General features: G+C 33.7%; 1 protein-coding gene across 1 annotated transcript in view; it reads right to left on the reverse strand.

Annotated features, from left to right (window-relative positions):
- The window catches only part of LOC136040348 (multidrug resistance-associated protein 1-like), a 137,701-nt gene that overhangs the window by 42,599 nt on the left and 78,031 nt on the right, over positions 1 to 17,071 (reverse strand). Inside the window, exons 13-15 of the mRNA XM_065724593.1 lie at positions 14,917 to 15,084; positions 7,001 to 7,181; positions 4,632 to 4,900 (exon numbers count right to left, since the gene is read on the reverse strand). Of these exons, the coding sequence (XP_065580665.1) occupies positions 4,632 to 4,900; positions 7,001 to 7,181; positions 14,917 to 15,084 (618 nt within the window). The remainder of the gene's footprint in view (positions 1 to 4,631; positions 4,901 to 7,000; positions 7,182 to 14,916; positions 15,085 to 17,071) is intronic.

Raw genomic sequence — 17,071 nt, forward strand, 5'->3', positions numbered from 1 at the left:
TTCAGTAAACAAAGGGAAAAAATATATACATATATGATAAAAATTTTGCCCGGTTTCAGAGTTAGTCTGACAGAAACCTCTATTCAAGAATTCAAACCCTTGCTAGTCAACCCTCCATCCTAGAAATACTGATATAATATAGCTTAGGCCCCATATGTAAAGATAGAGCTCTGTTCTAGCCCACACGAAGGCTTGGGCATCGGTCTACTCATAAGAAATCCAAAGTATATAAAGGTTGCAAAAAAGAGGGTTTCGGGAATTTGTATTGACTAGCTCCAGTTTCAACAAATAAGATTCGTATGAACCTGGAAAACAACAGGACTTAGATGTGAGAGTATACTTTTCAAACATTTATGAATCTCTAGTAATACACTTCATTTTGTGTTTCCTTTCTTCTATTCTTTCTACTTACGTTTTTGATTCCTAATATTTTATTTATCTAGTCTATGCAGATTATACAGTTTTTATTAGCAGGACTAAAAAGGGGCTTTCTCTTTCTGTTTCGATTCTTACCTCTAGAGATGTATTTACCTCTTAGCCTTAGTATGGCTATCGTTCATTTAATGCATAGTAATAATACTACATCTTTGGTCTACCAATCCTCTCTATCCTTGGTTTCTTCTCTTCTATGGTTAGGAGAAAATATTAGTAAGACAATCTTTCCATGCTCACACCGTTGCTGATTGCAAAAAAAGAAATCCTTTTTAGTTATTCCAGAGTAGTCGCCAACCGAGGCAGTTCATACAGAATCATTTCTAAATTATTATTTGATTTTACTGACAACTCTATCTTTTTTTGTTCGAAATGCTGACGTATTCTTTGTAGAAAATATTTTCAATAAGCCTGATCATATTATTTCCGTTTTTATCTATATATATATATATATATATATATATATATATATATATATATATATATATATATATATATATATATATATATATATATATATATATATATATATATATATATATATATATATATATATATATATATATATATATATATATATATATATATATATATATATATATATATGTATATATATGTATATATATATATATGTATATATGTATATATATATATATATATATATATATATATATATATATATATATATATATATATATATATATATATATATATATATATATATATATATATATATATATACCTCTATGGTTTAGAATTCAAATCTCATATCTTTTTAGAGACTCCTTGACAGGTTTGAACCTTAAGAAGCTTGCTGGAAAACTACCCTACGGTGCTTACAAGTATCTACCCTTTCACAGTACCTTTACCAAATTTTTTCCTTGTTTGAAGTGTTTGTTTCTCTTATTTTTGTTACTCCACTTTTTTTTGTAGTGAGTTAAAGACAGATTATTTATAGTATCTATATTCTACTGGTAACGATATCTGAACAAAGCTTGTTAATTTTGGGCGTGTGGAGGAGGGCAAAAATTTACAGCCATGCAATGAACAGATATAAAAGTTGCAGGCGTACAGGAATGCCAAGAAGATTTAACAGAAAAAATAAAATTGTAGAGTATCTTCGATCATACTTAAAAAGTAGCTTATCAAAGCAACATTTTAAAAGACCTTTTTTTTTACTCAGTTTAATATCCATTAGTGAGACTTTATTGACGTATTTATCTTCGAATCACTATTTATCCTCACCAATTTCTTTTTTATGCTCCTTCAGCTCTCACTCCTGAGTCGTAAAGCTAATTCAACCATAGCTATTACCCTGAAAAAAGTCGACCCCTTAAAATACGCTTGGGGGAGTGTCGAAGTGTTCGAAATGAACTCTAGAACAACCATTTTAGCATTTTATCATGAAAGTTTTAAGCAGACTTTTTAAAGAAGATATTTTTACGAGGGGTCAGCAGCTTCCTCGCTATGTAGGGGCAATTTTTTGTTCAAAAGTGATCGTATTGAACAAATGATCCTAAAATATTGAGAGAAGGCATATTTAAATAGAAATCAAAATTTTAGGAGCCTCTTTTTAGTGACCAAAATATTGGAGAGCAACTAGCCCCGCTTCCACGTCACTTCACCCCAAAGATATCCAATCAAAATTTAGAGACAGTCAGTTGATTCAGCATAGATGAAAGGTCGAATAACTATGACTTTTGGGACGGTAAAACCCCCCAAAGCTCTCGAATGAGGGCTGTAAGATACGTAATTTGCCCATTGTTCACGTACATTATTTGTTATTGGGAATCATACAAAAATTGGGAGGACTTTCTACGGCGGTGGAGGGGTTCCACGCATAGGAATTCAGAGTCGAGGAGAGTTTCTAGGGGAAGATTTTCAATGGAGTTTTAATAAGGGGAGAAGAAAGGGCATTTCCTCGCATGATTTAAAGTACGGTCAGAAATTGAAGGAAAAGAAACCATTCTTCCAACTGAAAGTAAGGAGCAGCATTAGAACCTAAAACGAACAGAAATCATTCTATATGTGGGGGGTTATCGCTTCCTTAACGCTCACTTTTTACACTGGAGTGTGACTTTTTGTCAAAATTCTTTAAGAAAGACTGCTCAAACTCATCAGCCATTGAATTTGAACGAAAAGTATTTTTGAAGAGCCTTAGACTTTAGTATGAAGAACGAGGATTACAGAAGGGCCAGCCACCTCATTTACGGAAAAATTGCTATTTCTTTTAAGTTTTACTGTTGCTCCTTACTTTCACTTGAAAGAACATATTTTCTTATGCAATACAAGTGCTTACAAAATCACTTCCAGTGCTAAGGAACAGTGGCAGAGTGGCAAGAGGGACTTGAAATACATTCGTTTCAATCGACTACTTTCTAACATGTTTGGCGCATTTCAAATTTTTAACTTAATGATATACTCCCCAACTAATTTAAACTGAAGATCTACAACATCATGCAAACTCAAAGTTGGATCCTGTGCAAAATCAAATTTTGTCGAGACGTAAAGATAGCAGTAACAAGAGTAAAGCCAATCAAACAGTTCGTGGTAACGAACTATAGTAAGGAGCGACCCGGCTCAATAGTAATTGAAACTCTAAAAATGGAATTTTGATATCACTAGTTACATCAAAAGAATCACATTTTAATATTGATTTTAAATATATAAGTTTCATCAAGATTAGTTTTACCCATCAAAAGTTACGAGCCTGAGAAAATTTGCCTCATTTTAGAAAATAGGGAGAAACACCCCTTAAAAGTCACCAAATTTTAACGAAAATCACACCATCAGATTCAGAGAACCCTGTTGTAGAAGCTTCAAGCTCCTATTCACAAAAATGTGGCATTTCGCATTTTTTGCCAGAAGACAGATCACGGATGCGTGTTTATTTATTTATTTATTTTTTTTTTGCTTTTTTGTTTGTTATTTTTTTCCCCAGGGGTGATCGTATCGACTCAGTGGTCCTAGAATGTCGCGAGAGGGCTCATTCAAACGGAAATTAAATGTTCTAGTGCCCTATTTAAGTGACCAAAAAATTTGGAGGGCACCTAGGCCCCCTCCTACGCTTATTTTTTCCCAAAGTCACCAGATCATTATTCTGAGATAGCAATTTTATTCACCATAGTCGAAAAACCTAATAACTATGTCTTTGGGGACAACTTATTCCCCCACAGTCCCCGTGGGAGGGGCTGCAAGTTACAAACTTTTACCTGTGATTACATATAGTAATGGCTATCGGGAAGCGTACAGACGTTTTCGGGGGGATTTTTTTTGGTTTGGGGAGGAAGAAGTTGATGGGGGGAGTTACGTGGGAGGATCTTTCCATGGAGGAATTTGTCATGGGGGAAGAGAATTTTAATGAAGGGGGCACACGATTTTCTAGGATTATTTAAAAAAGCAATGAAAAAATAAATATGAAAAGTTTTTTCAACTGAAAGTAAGGAGCATAATTAAAACTTAAAACGACCACGTAAACTTACGGTAAGTTTTAAATTAAAACGTACCACACTCTATGCGCTAAAGTATTTTTAGTAATTTCAACTATATATTCTACGACCTTTGTGATTTAGAGGTCATTCTTAAGGAATTGGGACAAAATTTCAGTTTCAGTGTAAAGAGCATGGTATTGACGACAAATAAGACGAACTTGACGAACAGAAATTACTCGGTATATGAAAAGGGTTTTTCCTCCTCAACGCCCCGCTCTTTAAGCCAAAGTATTTTACTGTTTTAAAAAGTAGAGTTAGGAGAAAATCAAACTTTAGCGTAAACGGCGGGGCGTTGAGGAGGAAAAGCCCTTTTCATATGTGGAGTAATTTTTGTTCGTTTTAAGTGTTAATGTTGCTTCTTACTTTTAGTTAAAAAAACTTTTTTTTTGTTTAATTCCATAAAGAATAATGGTTGTATTTACTTTTGGAAAATGTTGAAGTTTCTTATTTGACACAAAATTTTTGATTTATGACTTGAAATCCAAAAAAAAAAAAAAAAATAGGATTAATGTAGCTATGTTTCCAAGAAGAATGTTTATAGCCTACCTCTGAAGACGAAATAATGACAGAATATTGTCCTTAACCAAAAATTTCTTGGAAGAAATAGAGGAGGAAATTTGAAAACTCTTAGATATCTGAACAAGGTACTAGATAATATATTAATATAAGGCTGTGCAGCCCATTATATAAAGAAAATGGACTACTCACTGATCCTGTCTCAGACTTTTCAGCTTCTATAAGCCTCTCCCCTTTATTTGGTTTTGGCCTCTTTTCAATTTTTGATGATCTTACAGACCCGTTTCTGCTGAAGTTTCCTCCCTTACGAGAGACTGAACCAGTGATGGAACCGTTCTTAAGGCTATGGTCAGATAGATGACTTTGACTTTCAGAGAGAGTTGAGCGCTGGCGGAGTACATGCTGCTTTAATACCTCAGCTCCCAGATTTTCTTCAAGTTCCTTGCGAATTTCAATAACATCTATAATTGGGAAACGTATATAAATTTGAATTAAATTTACGTTAAAAAAAATATATTATCGAGCTGAAAAGGGTGTATCCTGTACTTTTCAAACATTCGTGGTAAAGAGCTAGAAGTAAAAGGCCTTTTACACTACGTTCGTAGTTTCCAATTTTCTATTAATGTTTAAGTTACATTTCGTCACGTACAACTTTAAACGACTTGATCTAAGATAAAATTTCATTTGCATATTATTTTAGCCTAGTCTCCAAACACAATTTTCGCCTCTTTTTATGGCAATCGCCCGTCGGCCAAGTGCCATACAGTGATCACGATTTCCCTCCGTCTGTTGGTCGGTCTGTCGGCCCTGGTTTTTCTAGTTTGGGCACTTCCAGATAAGCCAGGACGATGAAAGTTGGCGGGCGAATCAGGGACCTGACCAGATAAAATTAAAATCAGTCGCTTCCCTGATTCAACCATCTGGGGTTGGGGAGTGGAGGGACGGGTAATTCGGAAAAATTTGAAAAAATAAGGTATTTTTAACTTGCGAACACGTGATCAGACCTTAATGAAATTTGATATTTAGAAGGACCTTGTCTCTCAGAGCTCTTATTTTAAATTCAGACTGGATCTGGTGTCATTGGGGGGAGCTGGAGAGGGAAACCGGAGATATTGGAAAACGCTCAGAGTGGAGAGATCGGGATGAAACTTGGTCGGAAGAGTTACCACGAGTCATAGATACGTGATTGACATAGCCGGACTGAATCTTCCATCTTTAGGGGATTTGGGGCAAAACGAAAAACTTATAAATTGGAAATCTTGGAAAACACTTAAGAGTGGAGAGATCGGTATGAATCTTGATGGGAGGAATAAGCACGAGCTCTAAATACGTGATTGAGGTAATCGGACAAGATCCAATCTCTTTGGGGGAGTTGGGGGGATTTTTAGTGCTTTGGCAAGTTCGAGAATAAGCAAGTCCTAGATACGTAATTGACATGACTGGGCTGGATCTGCTCTCTTTGGGAGAGTTGAGCCATATGAGCTTTTGGCTCTTGTTGTTTTTCGGCTTTTGTCTGTTTGGCTTTTGAACAATGCAAATTTTATTGCTATTTGCAAATCAGCACTATAACTAGTTAAACCTGGGATATAAAGTGATGCCAATGAAGTTGCTTAAAATATGATTTTGAGAGAGTTTAATATAATACTTCCCTTAATAGCAAATTGTATTTTTTTAAGAATAAAAAAACGGTTCTTGGAAAAATTAACAATGAAACGTTGATAAGGTAGCTTTTAATGTTTTTTTTTCTCACTGAAAATGTATAGATATCTTAGATAAATTTTGCCAGAGATAATCGAAATGCTTCAGACAAATATGTTTTATTTCAGATCTTGATAAATTTTAGCTTAATAGCACTAATTTAAGGCTTAACTTTTTTGTTACTTACAAAAACCCAAAAAACAGCCCTCAATCAGGTCTATTTATTTTTTCCGGGCGATATATATATATGTATATGTATATATATGTATATATGTGTATATATATGTATATGTATATGTATATGTATATAGTTTATGTGTATATATATATATATATATATATATATATATATATATATATATATATATATATATATATATATATATATATATATATACATATACTATATACATATACATATACATATATATACACATATATACATATATACATATATATACATATACATATATATATATACATATATATATATATATATATATATATATATATATATATATATATATATATATATATATATATATATATATATATATATATCCCTTGTTTTATTTTGCTCTTGAATTATCAATTTCTCTCTAAAAAATAAGACCGTCAAAACCGGACAAACAAAGTCCCGTAACCTCCCAGTGTCATTAGTCATTAAACATATTCATCCTAAGTAGAGACTGTTTAGAAGGAATTGACGTGTCCAAAATACAATCGGCATTCATTATTAGTATCCTAAACAAAAGTTCAACATCGGTTGTTTTTGATTATTCAAATGTCATAAAAAACTAAATTATGCTAATCAATTTTGCGATTATATAAAATTGTGTGTAGGCTAAGTCAAGTTTATTTACCTGGAATATTTTCATCTTGTTCTTCTTGCGTTAGATGTTCCACTAAGAAATCAGAAAAGTCTCCCTTTTTCGCCAAAAGCTCCTTAAAAGATCCCATTTCGGATATTTGCCCATCCTTTAGCACAATAATTTTATCCGTCTTTGACAGATATGTTATCCCATGAGTGACGAGAATCCGTGTCTAAAATCGGAATATTCAAAATCAAAGTTTTGATAAAAAACATTAATGTATTCTAAGAACCTATAAACAATAATATTACAGAATTTTTAACCACAAATAAAATTATTACAGAATTTAAATATATGGATACTTCATTTGAAACTTACATGCAATTAAAGTGAGCAAGAAGAAAGGGATCTTTACTATTCATTGATGGTTTATGCTACATCTGGAGAGTCCAAGATTTTACTAGTGAAACAGAACAATCAAACAGTTCGTTGTAACGAACTGTAGTAAGGAGCGAACCGGCTCAATACTAATCAAAACTCTAAAAAACGGAATTTTAATACCAATAGTTACATCAAAAGAATCGCATTTCAATGCTAATTTCAAAAATATAAGTTTCATCAAGTTTAGTATTACCCATCAAAAGGTACGAGCCTGAGAAAAATAGGTACGAGCCTAGAATCACAGAACCACACCATCAGATTCACACCATCACACCATCAGATTTAGCGTATCAGAAAACCTTACTGTAGAAGTTTCAAGCTCCTATCAACAAAAAATGTGGAATTTTGTATTTTTTGCCAGAAGGTAGATCACGGATGCTTGTTCATTTGTTTTTTGTTTTCTTTTTCCAGGGGTGATCGTATCGACCCAGTGGTCCTAGAATGTTCTGAGAGGGCTCATTCTAACGGAAATTAAAAGTTCCAGTGCCTTTTTTAAGTGAAAAAAATGGAGGGCACATAGGCCCCTTCCCAGGCTCATTTTCCCCCAAAGTCGTTGGATCAAAATTTTGAGATAGCCATTCTGTTCAGCTTAGTCAAAAACCTAACAAGTATGTCTTTGGGGACGACTTCATCCACCAAAGTCCCCAGGGGAGGGGCTGCAAGGTATAAAATTTGACCATTGTTTTCATATAGTAATGGCTATTATGAAGTGTACAGACGTTTTCAGGGGTATTTTTCACGGTGGTTCCGGTTGTGTCAGGGGGGAGGGGGTTACGTGGGAGGATATTTCATGGAGGAATTATCGTGAGGGAAGATAATTTCTATGGAGAGGGCGCAGGATTTTCTAGCATTATTTACAAAAATAAACAATGAGAAAATAAATAATTTTTTTTCAACTGGAAGTAATGAGCAGCATTAAAACTTAAAACGAACAGAAAATATTACGCATATAAGGGAGTTCGTCTCCTCCAAAATACCTTGCTCTTTCCGCTAAAGTATTTTTAGTAATTTCGGATATTTATTCTACGGCCTTTGTGATTCAGGGTCATTCTTAAAAGAATTGGGACAAAATTCAAGCTCTGGTATAAAGAGCAAGGTATTGACGAGGGGGCGAACCCCTCATATACGTAATAGAAAATACACAAATATAGAAGTTCATTACGTAAGTTAATTCACAAGTTACGTATATTTTTTACTAACAAAAAAGTTCGTAAGAAAATAAAAATTCTTGTTGCATTTTCAAGTAAACAGAAATCGGAAGACAACTATATTCCTCCTCCGCCCCTTTGTTTTATCAAAATCATCCGATCAAAACTATGAGAAAGCTATTTAGCCACAAAAACAACTAGTGTGTAAATTTTGTTTTAATTATTCATGTACGGTGAGCCAAAATCAAAACATGCATTAATTCAACAACGTTCAGAAATTAAATAAAAAAAAAACATTTTTTTAACTTTAAGTAAGGAGCGACATTAAAACTTAAAACGAACAGAAATTGTTCCGTATAGGAAAGAGGTTGTCCCCTCCTCAATACCTCGCTCTGTACGCTAAAGTTTCTTATTGTTTTAAAAAGCAGAGTTGTAACAAAGACTCAAACTGCAGCGTAAAGAGAGTGGCGTAGAGAAGGGGACAACCTCTTTCATATACGGAACAATTTCTGTTCGTTTTAACCTGTAGTTAAAAAAAAATTGTTTTTTATTTAATTACCTAAACAAGCAACAAATTTATTGGCCAATAGTTACTTAGTAATAAATAAATTCTATGAAAGTTTTTTTTTGGAGCATTGAACCATGTTCAAATAATCATACGGAAGATTTTGGTTTGTAAGTGTAACAACTGAAATTTGTTTTTATGTAATTTGTTATTTGTTTTTATTCCGGTGGTGCTATTCTATTTCTTTGATTCTGGTGCAGGGCTTACCTATAAAATAATACTTGGGCATAATTTTTATCTCTATACAACCTATACTACAGGCCTCTGCATTTTTGTGTGTGTTTGAGCCTATTTTTCAACAATGAGAGGAAAATGCATAATAGCTGCATACTCGGAGCTGCTAGAATTCTAAATGCCCAACACATATTAGGAACGAAAATGGAACGAAAAAAAAAAACACATAAAGTATTGACACACTTAGTTTGGGGAACAAAAATCTCTTAATCTTCCCCGATACCCCACTCCTAATAACCAATTAATGAACAGTTTTAAAGTTAATGTATTAACAAGAAGCTTAAATTAATCCCATACGAATGTTATAAAATTCATCATACGTCCATGCACACACCAACACTCACCCAATCAAGCACATGAATTAATTTCTCGTTTAACAACTAATGAGCATATACTCACTTCAAAATCAGTCACTCAATCCATCTCTAGAATACTGGTTACAACAAATAAATTCACAAAGAACCACATAACTTTGGTCAATACCCATGTGAGGGAAAAGACGGGAGGGTGAAAAAAGTGGAAATACCATCCAAGCTGAATTTCAAATTATATTTTAGGGGTGCAGAGGCTAGGTTCAGTCATTTTCATCCCTAAATTAAACCTGTACGAACTATGACTGAATTCTGGTTTTATGACTGAAGTTTTCAAGAACTAATTATTTTCTCATGAAAGTAAAGAGTGAAAGTCAAATTTAAAACGAATAAGGAATACTATAAGGATTAGAGGAGTATCACCTTCCTTATTCTACCTACAAGTTAAATTTATCATCCCAATAGTCTGCAAATGAATACGCTGATCTAGGTTTCTTTACTTTAAAAAGAAAAATTTCAGTTCAAATGTTTGAAAAGCAATACTTAAGTTAATACTTAAGTTTAAGACTATGCTAAAGCGTTTGCTGAGTTTCCTAGACGCGAAGAAGTTTTTTCATCGGCACCAATTTGGTTTTCGGGAGAAGTGCTCAACAGAACACGCATGTAATATGCTTCTTCATTTTGTACGATAGTCTTTAGACTTCGGCCTTATCCCTGCGGCAATATGCCTTGATGTGAAGAAAGCTTTTGACAGCTTCACACACGAGATACTTATTGGTAAGTTGTCACATCAAGGCGTTCGTGGAGAAGCTCTGTCCTGGTTTTCTTCATTCCTAACTGGCCGATCCATTGCAGTTGAAGCTTCTGACGAGCATGTTCCAGTTGAATATGAAGTGCCACAAGGCTCAGTTCTTGGGCCATCCCTTTTCCTCATATATTTCAACGACCTCTATCGACTATTTAGCAGCCCACGATCTGATTTCTGTTGTCATTTGTGCCAGAAAGGAGATGCTGTGGTTGGAGCCTTGGATACGCCTGGTCAACATGAAGAACTCTTTGCATTCACCGACGACACCACCCTGGGGGCTGCAGCACCTGATGAATCATCTCTTATCCTCAAGCTACAATTGATGACAGAAAACATATATCGTTGGTTTGATGGAAATTTGCTAGCTTTGAATGTAAAAAAATCGTTTCTTCTTATATTCTCCCGCATAGGCAAAAGCTGCCCTACAGTGACAGAGCTTAAAACATCTAAGGGATCCATATCCCGCCCAGCTGACCGGTTTATTCGATTCCTTGGGATACTTCTGGATGAAAATCTATCTTTTAAACGGCATATTGAGTCAATGAGATTAAAGGTTTCTCGAGGCCTTGGAATTATTCGGAAGCTGAAGCGAGTCTTTCCTTTCTCTATCCTTCGTCTATTATACTTCTCTCTTATTTACCCTTATTTATGCTACTGCTCGTCAGTGTGGATGTCAACATTTCCATCTGTACTTACACCTTTACATAATCTCCAACTGAAAGCAGCAAAAGTCCTTTACCACCCATATTTCTGTTGAACTTCTGAAGATTAAAGACATTCATACATTACACCTCTATTTCATTGCATTTCAGTATTTCCGTGGAGACCTTCCATCAAGTTTTTCCGGGCTTCTTGAAATTGTTCGAAATGTCAGTCCTTATGAAACTAGAAACAAGGATGATGTGCTAGTGCCATCCACCCCTGCAGTGCGTTTGGACTTTGGTCTTATAGTTGCTGTCGGGCGTGCCTGGAATTCCATTCCTGTTGGGATTCGACGGTCCTGTACCATAGGCTCCTTCAAGAAACGGTTGAAGAATTTTTTAATTAAAAAAAAATTAAATTAAATTATAATATTGATCAGCTATTTATATTGTTTAGTTTTCAAGATTTAATTATTTATAATGAATTTAATTATTTAGATTTGGGTGGTGTGAGTGTCGGATCCTCGATGTATATTTTTTTTTTTATTATTATTTTTTTTTTTAAGTAGGTGGTGCGGAGACCGGTTGTACTCGGGTGAGGATTGGTGAGTAGACTCTAAATATATTTTAAGCGTGAATGTATTTAATAGTTATTTATGTTTTGTTTTGCTGTTTTTTTCCCAAATAACGGGCCATTGAGCCCTTTGGGATATTTTTGTTTATAAATGGATGGATATTGATAATAAAAGGAACTTGAACTTGAACTTGAAACGCAAAGCTCATTCGTGCCGAACCCATCTTGAAAAAAAAATGAAAAACACCATAATTTTCTAAAAAGTGAACTGAAAACCTCGTTAATAAGTATTGAGTTATGTTGAATTAGATGGTCTATTGCCTTAGTTTTTAGGGAAACCATTTTCTAAATAATACAAGTTTCTTTGTGGCTATACTTTTAGTAAGAAGCGCCAAACTTGATTAATTTCATTTGAGTATTAGTTATATAATTATCAAATGTAACTATCTTAATAAGATAATAAGATCATTAATTTGGTCATACAATTACGAATTCAACCTACAAACAGTGGAAAACAAAACATCCAAATGTGATGGATCAATTTTTACATCTTACACTTCGATTCTCTACTAAGCTGGGTTATCAATAGGTTGGGTCAATTTGTTATCCGCAGGATTCAGATCAGAACTTCAGGTGTTTAATCAAATTGCTGGTTTGTCATTTGATTGTGAGCGATATATTATTTCAAGACTTGATATACATTTTGATGTTTTTCTTTGAAGAATCAATGTAGAATCTTTGATAAGATAAAGCCGTTAAAGTCTTTAAGTCGTTAAAGCCGTTAAGACTTGATATACATTTTGATGTTTTGCTTTGAAGAATCAATACTAGAATCTTTGATAAGATAAAGCCGTTAAAGTCTTTAAGTCGTTAAAGCCGTTAAGACTTGATATACATTTTGATGTTTTGCTTTGAAGAATCAATGTAGAATCTTTGATAAGATAAAGCCGTTAAGACTTGATATACATTTTGATGTTTTCCTTTGAAGAATCAATGTAGAATCTTTGATAAGATAAAGTCGTTAAAGTCTTTAAGTCGTTAAAGCCGTTAAGACTTGATATACATTTTGATGTTTTGCTTTGAAGAATCAATACTAGAATCTTTGATAAGATAAAGCCGTTAAAGTCTTTAAGTCGTTAAAGCCGTTAAGACTTGATATACATTTTGATGTTTTGCTTTGAAGAATCAATGTAGAATCTTTGATAAGATAAAGCCGTTAAAGTCTTTAAGTCGTTAAAGCCGTTAAGACTTGATATACATTTTGATGTTTTCCTTTGAAGAATCAATGTAGAATCTTTGATAAGATAAAGTCGTTAAAGTCTTTAAGTCGTTAAAGCCGTTAAGACTTGATATACATTTTGATGTTTTGCTTTGAAGAATCAATACTAGAATCTTTGATAAAATCTTTAAATCTTAAGATAAAGTCTTTTAAAACCGTCCCATATTCAATATGTAGTTGTTTGTTAAGAATTTTGCCCTTGATTTTTCTTCTTGAAGATATTTGAAGGAAATGGTATCATTACGTGTTTATTTTCTCACTTTATTGAATGATTTTGCAAGGAATAAAAGCTCACCAAAAGTTATTTGATAGGTCATAATTGAGCCAGAAAAACTCTGAGCCGAGCCAAGCTGTACTGATACAAAGGAATGATTGAGGCTTACGGAAAAAAGCAAATAATTGCTCTTAGATTAATAGCGCAAGAAGACCAGATCCAATAAAGGTGGATTCATCAAAGAACAGCTTCTATGCAATTTTCGTGCAGAAATAATCCAGCTTGACCGAAAGCATAATGTAGAGCAGAAATTACTTCCAGTTGGAGACTCAAATCGAGATCAGCTGATGAAACAGATCCCCAGCAGAAAAGTTTTCAACTGTCCTGATTCCTGTATTCTTGAGGGTGAAGTGAAAATGACAGCAAATGACCCCACTATTAGGTGATGAGGAACTAATGTGTTTGAGTCTTCAAAGCCTTAAATCTAAGATTGAGTGTAGTTTTCAATTCGTAGAGGATCTAATTTAGGTAGGCACGGATGAAAAAAAAGGATACATCACTAGACATTACAGTTCCTACCGGCAGTGCTGATTACTGCTTCTTAGCCCTTCAACAAGGAAGTGTAATAGGAGGTCGAGGGCCAGCTATCCTGTGCTTTCACAAACACTCCCTGTTTACCTTCCCCAGGTTTTTCCAGGAAGCGATTGGAGCTGAGTCGACTCTGACTAAGCTCAAAGAGGCACACGACCGACCCTCGTTCCAAATTAAAAAAATTGGTGACACTAAGACCTGAAGACCCATTCCGGAGGACATCAGGTTCAAAGTTTAACACACCATCTGCTCGGCTAGAGCTAGATATGAATAGGGTCTTCTTATTTCAAGTTTTAATATGATCTATTACTGTGTTGGCCAAATAATGTGAACGGTTCGGTGAGGTGTTTTCTTTATCTTTTATGTTTATGAGAAAATGAACGACTTAAGGAAGATCTTGATAAAATGGGTACTTCTTAACGGCCAAACCGTATAGCCGACCACACATACTTGTACTGGAATCTTGATTGAAGGATTCTATGGCAGATTCTATAGAAAGCCTATGAAAAAATGAATAACTGTGGGTATATGCCACATCATTCAGCATTAAGTTTAATATGGCACAATAGCGCTCATCCAGTTGAAAATTTATTGAGGACCAGCATCATTTCTACTATTGGTCACTTGCTAGCTTGTTCGATTACAAGTATGGATGAAATACTGTATTGGTGGTGGTTCAATACTGGAGAAGGTACTGAAAACCCTATTTGAGTATAGGTTCGCAGATTGTCAAATAGTTCGAGAAGATATTTATGGTCTTCAGTCGTCAATCCAGAGATACATTGTATTCAAAGAACGTTTGGTATGATCCTAGACACAGGTTCTTCACTTGGGATCCTTTTCGGTTTGAAAATTAAAAGAAAAATAACACCCAACAAAATTGGGTTATTTTATCTTAGTTTTAAAATCGTATAAGTTTTTTTTAATAGCTGGATACAAACATAGCGAAGCACAAATACAGAACTAAATCATTTTTGTTTCTCAGTTTTTCTTGTTTTGTTTCAAGATCTTAAGATGTACTTCTATTCTAATAAATTGAATTTAAACCGTGCTCAATTTGATGTCAGTTTAATAGGTTTTTCCTGCACCCACGACATTCGTTGTATTCTACACATTTTATAAAATAAAACCGTCAACATTATAAGAAATAACTCTACTTACTTTATTTCTAAGAATACCATTTGGTCCAATTACATTTTCAAAAATATGCTTTCCAACATGACTGTCCACAGCTGACAAGGGATCATCAAGCAAGTATAAGTCTTTGTCACTGTAAACAGCTCTTGCAAGACTAACCCGTTGTTTCTGCCCTCCGCTCAGGTTAATGCCCTAAAAAATGGTATTTTGGCTATTATAATTTCGATTGAATACTTTAAAGATGATAGCACGATTAATGGTTTGAGTCATTTGAGTCTTTTTTGAGGCAACGAACTGACGACATCTACTTGAGTGTGTTTTTGAGGTAACTGTACATTAAATTTATCAAATTAGTGCATTTTTCAAAGCAAAATACAAAAAAAAAAAAATATAAATTACTTCTTTGTTGTTAGTTTTTTTGAGGGGTTGGAGAGGTTGGCTAGCTTTTGGGACAGTATTATTCAGATTTATCGTTTAACCTCTTGCCAATAGGCATAGAACGTAAGATTTTGTAAAGGATATTATTGTTATTTCTGCTGATTAAAAAATGAAAACTGAAAATTTATTTGACCAGTAATTTCTCTTAGAAAGTGCGTATACTTTTGCAGCAAAGACAGAACTAAATCAAAAATAGTAAATAAGTAAGGGTTTGATTAACGACGCTTCTTGACTAATATGGTCCCTGTGCTGCCCTGCAATATGTTGCTGCAGCTGAGTTCAATATCTGGATCCCATATTAAAGAGCTGGGATCAAACCCATTGCTCTACCACAGGACACTAAATTAAACAGCAACCTAATAAACTGCGCATAAACTAAGAATATATTCTTCTCAAAACCTCTAGTAAAAACAAACTGTTTAATGTTTTTCTTGGTCAGTATTTAGACTCAATTAAATTATAAAGCTATCCAATTAATTTAAATCATTAGATCAAAATTAAAACGGACTGAAATTGTCCATTATAAAGGGGGGGGGGCAGGATGCAACATCTTCAGTTCTAACGTATGGATTGTAATGAGGTTTTTACTGCATTTACACTTCAACATGTTGTCATGTGTCATACTCTGTTATAGTTATTTTAATGTAAAACTATTTGCATGTAAAAATATAAAAATATTGTTTTTCTTTTGCAAATTTTCAGATTTTACAACAACTAATTGTAATGTGTAATAAACAACGGGTTAAAAAAAAACATGCGAATAGCTTGAAGGTGAATATGCCATGTACGAATTTGATGTTTACTTGGATTTAATTTAAGTATTAAATAAAAAAACTAGTTTTTTTTAACTGTAAGTAACGAGCGACATTAAAACTTAAAATGAACAGAAATTACTCCGTATATGAAATGGGTTGTCCCCTCCTTAACGCCTCGCTCTTAACGCTATTACGCTAAAGTTTTACTCTTTGCCACAATTCTACTTTTTAAAACAATTAAAAGCTTTAGCGTAAAGAGCGAGAAGTTGAGGAGGGGACAACCCATTTCATATACGGAGTAATTTCTGTTCGTTTTAAGTTTTAATGTCGTTCGTTACTTACACTTAAAAAAACTAGTTTTCTTATATAATTTCTGAACGTTTTTGAATTAATGTATGTTTGATTTTCGCTCTCCACACATAAATTATTAAGATGAAATTTGCATATTAACTCCTTTTTTGGCTAAATGGCTTTCTCTTAGTTTTGATCAGAAGATTTTGAGAAATAAGGAGTGGGGAAGGAGGCCTAGTTGCCCTCCAATTTTTCGGTTACATAAAAAGGCAACTATAACTTCTGATTTTTAACGAATGTTTCTATTAGTAAAAAAATATACGTAACTTAAGAATTAACTTACGTAACAAACTTTTATATTCTTATATTTTTTTTATGTATAAGGGGGTTTGTACCCTCGTTAATGCCTTGCTCTTTACACTAAATCGTAAGTTTTGTCTCAATTCTTTAGGAATGATCCCTGAATCAGAAAGGCCATAGAGTAAATAGTTGAAATTACTAAACATACTTTAGCATAAAAAGTGAGGTATCTATCTCCTCCTAAATACCTCACTCTTTATGCTAAAGTATTTTTAGAACCCCTCATATGCGTAATAATCTCTGTTCGTTTTAAGTTTCAATGCTACTCCTTGCTTTCAACTGAAAAAACTTTTTCATGTTTATTTTTTCATTGTTCTTTTTTATAGTAGTTTTAG

This window comes from Artemia franciscana, chromosome 20 (genome assembly GCF_032884065.1).
Source record: "Artemia franciscana chromosome 20, ASM3288406v1, whole genome shotgun sequence".
Taxonomy (NCBI): domain Eukaryota; kingdom Metazoa; phylum Arthropoda; class Branchiopoda; order Anostraca; family Artemiidae; genus Artemia; species Artemia franciscana.